Source organism: Pteropus vampyrus, unplaced genomic scaffold, assembly GCF_000151845.1.
Source record: "Pteropus vampyrus isolate Shadow unplaced genomic scaffold, Pvam_2.0 Scaffold23, whole genome shotgun sequence".
In the NCBI taxonomy this organism is placed as follows: domain Eukaryota; kingdom Metazoa; phylum Chordata; class Mammalia; order Chiroptera; family Pteropodidae; genus Pteropus; species Pteropus vampyrus.
The window spans coordinates 9780157-9790374 of NW_011888804.1; the positions used below are offsets into that span (position 1 = coordinate 9780157).

The 10218-nt window shown below is 48.4% G+C and overlaps 1 protein-coding gene across 1 annotated transcript; it reads left to right on the forward strand.

The window, feature by feature from the left end:
• The first annotated feature begins 7619 nt into the window (after nt 1-7619).
• Nucleotides 7620-8869, forward strand: GSC2 (goosecoid homeobox 2). Its single transcript, XM_011356077.1, has 3 exons — nt 7620-7881; nt 7985-8238; nt 8765-8869. The coding sequence occupies exons 1-3, from the start codon at nt 7620-7622 to the stop codon at nt 8867-8869; spliced, it is 621 nt and encodes a 206-aa protein (XP_011354379.1).
• The last annotated feature ends 1349 nt before the right edge of the window (nt 8870-10218 follow it).

Below are 10218 nucleotides of genomic sequence, written 5' to 3' on the forward strand. Positions count from 1 at the left end.
TAAAAAAATAGAAAAATAAAAATAAAGTCCTAATCCCTAGTACCCCAGAATACAACTTTATTTGGAAATAGGGTCATTGCAGAGGTAATTTGGTAAGATGAGGTCTTACTAGAGTAGGATGGGCCCCTAATCCAACATAACTGGTGTCTTTATAAGGATATATGCATTTGAAAACAGACACATAGGTATAATGACATGTGACAACAAAAGCACAGTTTGGAGTTAGGCATCTGCAAACCAAGGACTGCCAAATATTGCTAGAAAACCACCAGAAGCTTGGAAGAGGTAAGGAACAATTCCCCCTCAGGCTTCAGAGAGAGCACTGTGCTGTTAACACCTTGATTTCAGAATTCTTGTCCCCAGAAGCATGAGACAATAAATGTCTGTTGTTTTACACCACCCAGTTTGTGGTACTTTGTTACGGCAGCCCTAGAAAACTAATGTAGTCATGATGTAAGGTTAATATACAAACATTAATTATATTTCTATATAATATCAACAAAAAAATCAGAAAATTAAATTGAAAACATTTTCATTTACAATAGCATCAAAAAACAGAAATACTTAATAAACAAATCCCATAAAATATCTCTAAGACATCTACATTGAAACTTACAAATATTGCTGAGTGAAATTAAAGAAGACATAAATAAATGGAGAGCGAGATATCAAGTTCATGGGTTGGGAGAGTCAAAATTTTTAAGATATTAATTCTCCCAAAACTCATCTATAGATTCGATTTTATCCTGAACACAATCCCAGTAAGCTTTTCTTGAATAAATTAACAAGATGAGTTTAATATTTTTATATGAATATAAAGGAATATCCAAAGCAATCTTAAAAAGGAATAATAAAGTGGGAGAAGTTATGTTTTTTACTTTGAAACTTTCTCTGAAGGTACAGTAATCAACAGTGTGCTACAGGCATAAGGATCAATGGAACAGAATTGAGAGCTTATAAATAGACCCACACTTACATGACAATTTACTCCTAAACAAGGTGTCAATGAAATTTAACAGGAAAAGGAAAATTATTTCAATAAATTGTAACAACTAGATATCTATATGGAAAAAATTTAACTTCAACTCCTGCCTCAGACCACACACAAAATTTCGAGAGCTATCATAGATCTGAAATCTGAACATAAAATCTAAAATTAAAACATTTTTAGAAGAAAACAGGAAAATATTTTCACAACAAAGGAATACTAGTCAATGAAAAAAGGAAAAATTTCTGATACACGCAACAGCATGGATGAATCTTTAAAATATTATGCTGAACAATAGAAGCCTTATATATCATACTGTAGAAGTTCATTTCTGTGAATGTGCACAGCAGGCAAAATTAATCCCTGTTGAAAAACATAGCAGTAGTTTTCTCTTCAAGGTAGGATGGGGATGGGGATTATCTGAGAAGCAGCATGAGGAAACTTTCTGGAGTGGCAAAAATATTCTATATCTCAATAAGGGTTTGGATTATATGGGTGTATACATTTATCAAAACTCATGGAATGGTACACTCAAGATTTGTGTTATTATCAATATGCAAAGTTTACCTTAAAAATTGCAAACGAATATTAAACTTTAGTTAATGATATGCATGGTGAAGAGTGTAGATATAAGATGTTTTGATGTCTGTAACTTACTTTAGAATGAATAAAAAATCAGACTGATGGATGCATACATATGTGATCAAGCAAAATGTTAATCAAAGAATCTAGAATCTAGAACACCCAATAGATGTTACTGTACAATCCTTTCAAATTTTCTGAATGTTTGAAATCTTTCATAATGAAATATTGGAGAAAATAATACAAGTAAATTGAACAAGAAAAACCAAACACCCAATTTAAAAACGTGTGACGGATTTGAATAGACAATTCTCCAAAGAAGATATACAAATGTTAAATAAGAACATAAAAAGATATTCAACATCATTAATCATTAGGGAAATGCAGTTCAACAACATGAGATACCACTTCACATTCATTAGGATGACTATAAATTAAAAAAAAAAACAGAAAATAACAAATGTTGAAGACGTAGAGAAATTAGAACCCTTGTGCTTTGCTGGAGAGAACATAAGATGGTGCTGCCATTATGGAAAACAGTTTGTTGGTTTCTCAAAAAGCTAAACATAGAATTAGTGTATAATCTAGCAATTCCACCTTTAGATATATACACCCAAATTGAAAGCAGGGACTCAAGCAGATATTATACACTCGCAATCACAGCAGCATTATTTACCATAGTCAGAGGTAGAAACAACCCAAATGTTCACTAATGGATGAATGGACTTAAAAATGTAATATATGCATTCATTTAAATTCAGCCTTAACCCGTGATTGCCAGCCTCTGAGGGTAGGAGAAAATGGAATGTTATTGTTTAATGAAATAGAGTTTCTGTTTGGGATAATGGAAGAGTTCTAGAACTGATAGTGATGATGGTTACACAACATTATGGACATGTTAATGCCACTGAATTTTTTTTGCTCTAAGATCAGGAGCAATACGAGAATGGCCACTCTCACCACTTCTGTTTGTTGTTGTAATAGAGGTTTTAGCCAGGGCAATTAGGCAAGAAAATTAAGTAATAGGCATTCAGATTGTAAATAAGATCTCTGTTTACAAATGACATCATTTGGCATATAGAAAATCCTGTAGAATCCACACCAAAAAAGAACAACTATTCTAATTAATAAACAAGTTCAGAAAGTTGCAAGATACGAGATTGATGTACAAAAACCAATTGTATTTCTTTATATTTGCAGTGAACAATCTGAAAATGAAGTTAAGATAACCATTCCATTTATAATAACATCAAAAAGAACAAAATGAGAAGTAAATTTAACCAAAGAAGTGAAAAACCTACACAACACATAACTGAAATAAAGATCTAGGTAAATGGAAGACATCCCATGTTCATGGATTGGAAGAGTTAATGTTAAGATGTCAATACTCCCCAAATTGATCTACAGATTCAATGAAATCACTATAAAAATTCCAGCTGACCTCTTTGCAGCAACTGGTAAGCTGGTCCTAAAATTCATGGGGAAATTCAAGAGAACCAGAATAGCCAAATCAACAATGAAAAAAAACAGAGTTGTAGAGTTCACCCTTCCCTGTCTCAAAACTGACTGCAAGGCTATAAGAATCAAGACAGTGTGGTACTGACACTAAAAATAGGGATATAGATCAATGGAGCTGAATTCAGAATCCTGAAATAAGTCCTCTCATATATGGTCAATTGACTTTAAACAGGGGTGCAAAAATGAGACAATAGAGGAAAGAATAATCTTTACAACAAATGATGCTGGAACAACTGAATAGCCACATGCAGAAAGAATAAAGTTGGACTTTTACCTCACATTGTATATGAAAATTAACTCAATATGAATCAATGTAAGAGCTAAAACTATAAAACTTATAGTTTATAAAACTGTAAGACATTGAGGCAAATCTTCATGACCTTGGACTTGGTAATGGTATCTTAGATATGACACCAAAAGCACAAGCAACCAAAGGAAAAGTAGTAAAATTGATTTATTAAAAAATATTTAAAAATTGTGTTTTAATGAACACTATCAAGAAAGTGAAAACCAACCCATAGAATGTGAGAAAATATTTGTAAGTTATATATCTGATAGGGACTTGTATCTTGACTCTATGAAGACCCCCCCACACCCAATAATAAGAAGACAAATAAACCAAGTTTCTAGTTATCCAGTGGTCCTACGCTGGATGTTCCATGCTGGAACATTCCCTCAAAGTAAAGGACAAGTAAGTTGCACCCTACACCTCCTGCCACTGCGAAAGAGCACACTGCAGGGAGACTTCTCTGGATTTTGGAGACAACGTGTTCTATACTTGGAAACACTGCCATGAGCCATTTGCTGGGTAAGATAGAGCTTTGAGTAGAGCCAAGCACGAAAAAGGGGACTGCAGCAAGCCCAGGCTTTGGCACAAGCAGCCCTGTGCCTGGACTGTGACCTGGCAGAGCCCATGGCAAATGCTATGGCAGAGAAAGATTTCACATGGAGCCTCAGGGAGGTTTTGGTGAGAGAGCTGTGGTGCAAACTCCTAGGGTTCTGGAGCGGGGCCGCGCCCCACGCAATTCACAAAACAGCTCCTGGGATGTTACTGAGCCCTGGCAGGAACTGACCTTGGGTATCATCTGACTACGTAGCTGGGATGGCTCATTACAGCTGCATACTGTCAGAGCCACCAAGTCTTAAGGTACCGTCACACAATGGAAGTGGCCTTGCCAGGATCAGCTCCCAGCAAATCCAGAGGACATGAGTAAGCTGTGTGAGCAAATGACCTCCACCCCTACATGGCCTCGTTCACTGAAATCTCGGGTGGCCATGAACAGCAGTGGTAAGGGAAAAGTCCCCAAAGGGGAGGGCTTCTATGGAGCACCATGTCACCCACATCATGTGGAGGAAGAAGTGTTGAGAAAAGGGAGACACGGACCCTGGAGCTGCAGAAAACAGTTGAGTTGATTGATTCTGGGCCTGGACAGCAAAAATAGAATTTTCAAGACAAGGAAGTCAGATGAGGCACCCAGAAAACTGGTGCGACATGGCGCTGGGTTTCCAGCTGGTGGGATACAGAGGTCTGGACTCGGGGTGGAGGTGGGGATCCTCACTCCCCAGTATTCTCAGTGACTTAGCCAGGGAATCTGTATTTCTATCCTCACAACTGTAGGTCCTGGGTCTCAGAGCAGGTGCTTTCACCAGGAACACAGTAAGAGTGACGCAAAACAGAAACTAGGAAAGCTGCCAGGTTACTTAGCTCCTCATGCCCACAAGCAAAGGGGTCCCCATGCTGGCAGTGAACTTAATGTGAGAAGTAGTAGGGCTGAGCATGGCAAGGCTGAGAGAAGTTCCTCTGCCCCATCCAGAGCCCCTCCGCCCCAGAGATGTGAGCTGGTGACTCGCAGCCATCCCTACTTGGGAGCATTGGCTAGATGGGAGCCACCTTGGTAGGGGAGGCTGACCTCGCTCAAGGTGGCCTCAGACACACACCCCCAAGCTAGAGTGGAGCTGGCCTCACTCTCAGCATCTTCTCTTCCTCTCCCCTGTCTCCTTCAGATGCTTCTTCACCCAAAAAACTCCCTCCTGGTCCTCCCCCACCCCAATGCTAATGTTGCCTTTTTCAAAGTGTCACATACATGGAATCGCACAGTATGGAGCCTTTTGAGACTGGCTTCTTTCACATGGCACAGTGCCTCTAAGATCCATTGTATTGTGTGTGTCACTGTCATTCCGGGCTCCTCCCTTGCATGGTAGACAGTGGCGTGTTCATTCACTCACCAGCTGATGGGCTTCTGGATTGTTTCCAGATTTTGGTGATGATGTGAATAGAACTGCTCTAAACACTCATGGGTAGCATTTTGTGTGAACAGTTTTCACTTCTCTAGGGTGAATCTCCAAGACCCTCTGTGGCTCAGTTTTCCCCTCTCTGTTCATTGTAGGTAGCCAAGCAGCTCTTTCAATGTCCCCTCTGGACATCTCATTCATTAAGTACATTTTTGATTTATTTTCTGTTCTACTGCAAATGACAATGTTGCTAAACTTCTTCCTGCTCCATAACAAGGGCCCCCTCCCCTCCACCTTCCAATAACATTTTCCTCCCTTTCCTCTATGACACACTGTCAGTCTCAGGAGGTCCTTCCAGCTTCCACCCACTGCCCAGTCCCAAAGCCAGTGCTATGTGATTTAGGGTTTGTATAGGCAACATCCCCATTTCTGTACCAAATCTGTCTGGTTATCTAGAACTACATAACCAACAACCTCAAATTTATGATCTTGCAGGTCTCACTCCTGGGCTCTCAGGCAGTGGCAGTCGATGGCAGCTGGTATGGAAGCCACCCCAAAGGCTTCCTCACTCATGGTGCCCTGCTGGTTGTTTGCTGGCCCTTCAGTTGGAGCTGCTAGCTAGAACTGCATGTTCTCTTCTGTAGATACTGGTACCTCTTTTGAAGGTACCTCTTTGGGTTCAAAAAGCAAGCATCCTGAGAGAGAGAGAAAGAGAGAGAGACAGAGACAGAGAGACAGAGAGACAGAGAGACAGAGAGACAGAGACAGAGAGACAGAGAGACAGAGACAGAGAGAGAAACTATTACCTAGTTGTATGACCTGGCCTCAGAAATCAGTGTCCCTTCTGATGCATTCTAGAGATTAGAAGCGAGTCCTTCAGCCAGCCCATGTTCAAGAATTAGGGAACTAGATTTCACCTCTTGAGGGAAGAGTGGTGAATAATTCACTGGCATGTTTCAAAAGTACCACACTGGGCCCCTTACCAAGGTGTGCTGGCAAAGAAATGGGACATATGTAAAAGTGGGCAGGTGGTGAGAGGGTGTGTTGACCCAGGTGGATAGGTGGTAGGTGTGTCACTCATTCAGGTGAGAATATCAGGCAAGAGATGGATTTTGAGATCTCAAGTCTGTTCTGGGTGTGGTGGCTAGGAAATGTTTATTGGCGAACAAAATGGAGAAACGGAGCAGACTCCCAGGAGATGCTGGCCTGGAGCAGAGGAAGAGGTCAGGCCAGAAGTGCCACCTTGGGAGTCACTGTCACAGAGATGGTGTCTGAAGCTTCAAGACTGGAGGTCACCAAGGATGAGAATGGGTAGGGATGAAAGAAGGGTCAAGGCTGGGAGGAGGAGAGCACAGCCTTCCTGACCGCTGACACTGTGGCCCCTGACTTAGCCATGTATGAACAAAGTCTGACTGGCCCGAAGAGTAAGGAGGTGGGGAGCCCATCCTACTCAGCTCTTGAGAAGCATGGCTGTGACGAGTGGGGCGGGGGTGTTTAATGTTCCCTTGGGCGATCCTGGGACATACAGGAAAGCAGGAGAATTGGTGGCTCCAGAGCACTTGGGCCTTGGACGGAGTCAGGAAGGCTCTCCTGACCCAGGGGAGAAAGCAGGGAACACGGGGATAGGGGCAGTGGGGTTGCGGTTTGGTTATGAGCAAAGGTAGCTTCCTGCCTGCGCCCTCATTTCCTCCAAGAGGCAGAGACCTGGTCTCCAAAGGGAGTTGACGGCTCGGAGGGGAAGACCTGTGGGATCATCGGGTTGCGGGTGGTTTGGGCCTCGTTTAAGGTTGGAGCCCAGCAGTTTTGGGGCCAAGAGACTGCGCAGTTTGAACAGGTTTCTCCAGACTTGTTCGTCCGCTTCGGCAGGACCCCGAAGGGGACAAGGAGCAACTCTGGACACTGTGGCTAAAGGAGGAGGGCATCCAAGGTCTGGCCAGGAGGCACCGCTGCGCTCAGGATCGGGGCGTTCCCTGGACGGCAGCCCCAGTGACAGGGCCAGGACCGCCAGGCCCCGCGGGCCGTGGGAGGCGCCCTCCACACTTTTCCAGCGGCGTCTCTCAAGCCGGACAGGAGGGCGCACACGGGACACATGGATTCCTGCGAGCCCCCTGCCCCGTGTCCCGACCAGCCCCCGGGCGCGGATGCGGAGCAGGATTTCCCGCCGCCACGGTCGGGGATTAGCACGCTCCGACCGCACCGCAGGATTAGCCCGCGTGGACCCGCGCCCGGCCCGGGGATTACGGCGCGCTCCCCCCCGACGTATATATTCCCGCGGCGGCGGCGGCAGCGCGGGGCCGGCATGGCGGCGGCGGCGGCGGGGGTCGCGGCGAGCCGCAGGGGCCACGGGCGGCCCTGCCCCTTCTCCATCGAGCACATTCTCTCCAGCCTGCCAGAACGGAGTCCCCCCGCCCGGACCGCCCGCCCGCCGCAGCCAGCCGGCCGCCAGAGCCCCGCAGAGCCCGGGGAGACCGGGGCGCCCAAGGGCGCTCCCTGCGCCTGCTGCTGCTGCTGCGGCCCCCGCGTAGTGCCCGGCGGGCCCGCGGAGCCGGCCGCCGGGCTGGGTGAGTGGGCGCGGATGCTGGGCGTGGGAGGCCTCGGGGCGCGGCGCTGTCTGTGTAGAGCTCGGCCCCGGGCCGCGCGCCTCACCGCGCCCTCGCCCCGCAGGCGCACGGCTGCCGTGGCAGCTGAGGCTGGGGCCCTCGGCGCCCCTGCCCTTGGCCGCGCCACCTGGAGGCTCCGAGGTGCTGCCTGGCGCGGGCGGCCCGGGCCCGCAGCGCCGCACGCGGCGTCACCGCACCATCTTCAGCGAAGAGCAGCTGCAGGCGCTGGAAGCGCTCTTCGTGCAGAACCAGTACCCCGACGTGGGCACACGCGAGCGCCTAGCCGGCCGCATCCGCCTGCGCGAGGAGCGCGTCGAGGTAGGGGCCCGCGCGCTGGACGGCCGGAGGGTCTGAGAAGGTTTGGGCCGGCTGGCTTCCTTCTTCCTTCTTTGGAAAAGACAGCCCTGGCGCCAGGTGCCCGCGCGGCGGCGGGGAGTGGGAGGCGTGAGAGGCCCCGGGACTGCTATGGGCGCAGGGCCGGTTCCGGGGCGAGGGGCAGGCGGGTACAGGTAAGTACGGGAAAGTATCACTGGAACTGGAGGGAAGGGAAGGCTGGTTTTTTTTTTTCCCCCATTTGTTTTAAACTATTTTTTTCCTGATGGTAAATGAAGCTTACGTTCATGTTGTAGAATTTAGGAAGGGGTGTCCCTGGTCGCCGCGGGGTAGAAGTGGGGGGTGGGAAGGGGTTCCCATCCCGCGGCCAGAGCCATCCTCTCTATCTGCAGCAGATAAGAGCAGCTCTCGTCAGCCCACACGCCCGTCGGGACCCCCCCTCCCACCTCTAGGTCCACCTATGGGAGCCTGGTGGGATGCGGGTCCTGCCTGAGCAGTCCCTTCTCCTCAGGTCTGGTTCAAGAATCGCAGGGCCAAGTGGCGACACCAGAAGCGCGCATCAGCGTCGGCGAGGCTCCTGCCAGGAGCCAAGAAGACTCCCAAGGAAAGCTGCTGATGTCTGTGAGCTACTCCTGGGCTTGGCCTCGTCCCTTGGGGCCGAATCAAAGAGTCAAAAGTCTTACCTGGAAAGGAGCTGAGGGAGGACACCTGCCTCTTCCCATCTGCACAGCTTCCTGCGTGCTGGAGCTAAGGCTCCACGCAGGAGGCCCTCTGCAGGAGCATGTGCGTCCCTGAACCATCTGCCGGGTGAAAGGAGAGAACACCTAGTAGAAGGTGCACTCTCCTCCCTAATGGAGAGTGCTACCGGGCAGGAGGATCGGGCAGGAGGACCGTGGAGATTCTCCAGGGGGGAGGGGGTGATGCACAGAGCAGGTCCCCATCCTCACCCCTGCTCCTAGGCACTAACCTTGGCCCAGGACAGGAACCACTCCTTGTCAACACTGGGGACCTAGAATCCCTCTTCCCTGCCCCCCTTTACCCCGCAAGCTGGCCTCCCTCCTCTCCTCAGCCTGGACATGCCCCCTCCCCAACCTCACTTACAATCCTCTGTGCATCCTGGGGTTGCTGCCAGCTCCCAGGTCCTGCACTGGGTTCTATGTCCAGACCTGTAGAATAAGTAAGTTGGATGAGGTCTCTCCAGAATCTCCCCCCCCCCACACACACCTCTGCCCCGCTGCCCCAGGCCCTGCTCCTTAATCCTGTGAGCCTTGCTCAGACATGGAAAAATAAACGAGCAACTATAAATACCACAAAAGCAGTCAAGTCAGAAGTCTGCCCTGGCTCCACTCCCACACCCAACTGGGACCTGTCCCTCTGATCTCCTTTCCAGGGAGCAGGGGGCTGGCTTGGCTTGGAGAGCACAACCCAGTGAGTACTCAGTCCCTGTGCCAGGGCACCTACCAGCAGAGCAGACTGCCCCATGGATAGTGGCCTGGTACCCTGGCGTGCGCGCGCGTACACACACACACACACACACACACACACACACACACACACATCAGGCCTCTAGTTGCTGCTTTACGGGTGGGGGTCCATGGCTTCCTCCCTGGTGGAGATTTCCATGCTGTGGTGTCTGCCTCCCTCACAACAGTCAATCTCTGCCACCCTGTGGGGCATGAAGAAACTCAGTTGAGGAGAACCCCCAACGCTGCCTTGGAAAATGTCTGCTATCCCCTCCATCATCCTGGCCCCGCAGTAAAGGATAGTGTGAAAACATGACTTCATTTCCCCAAGTAGACCTGAACCATGAGCCCAAGGAACCTGACACCCCCCTTATCTAGCTTGAGGACCTCGTTCTGCCCCTCACAGATCCTGGAGCAAGTGGGGGTGGGGACCCGTCAGACACAGTCCATGGATAAAAAGTACAGAAGTCAAGGCTTTAGCTCCTGGGACTGTCCAAGGCTG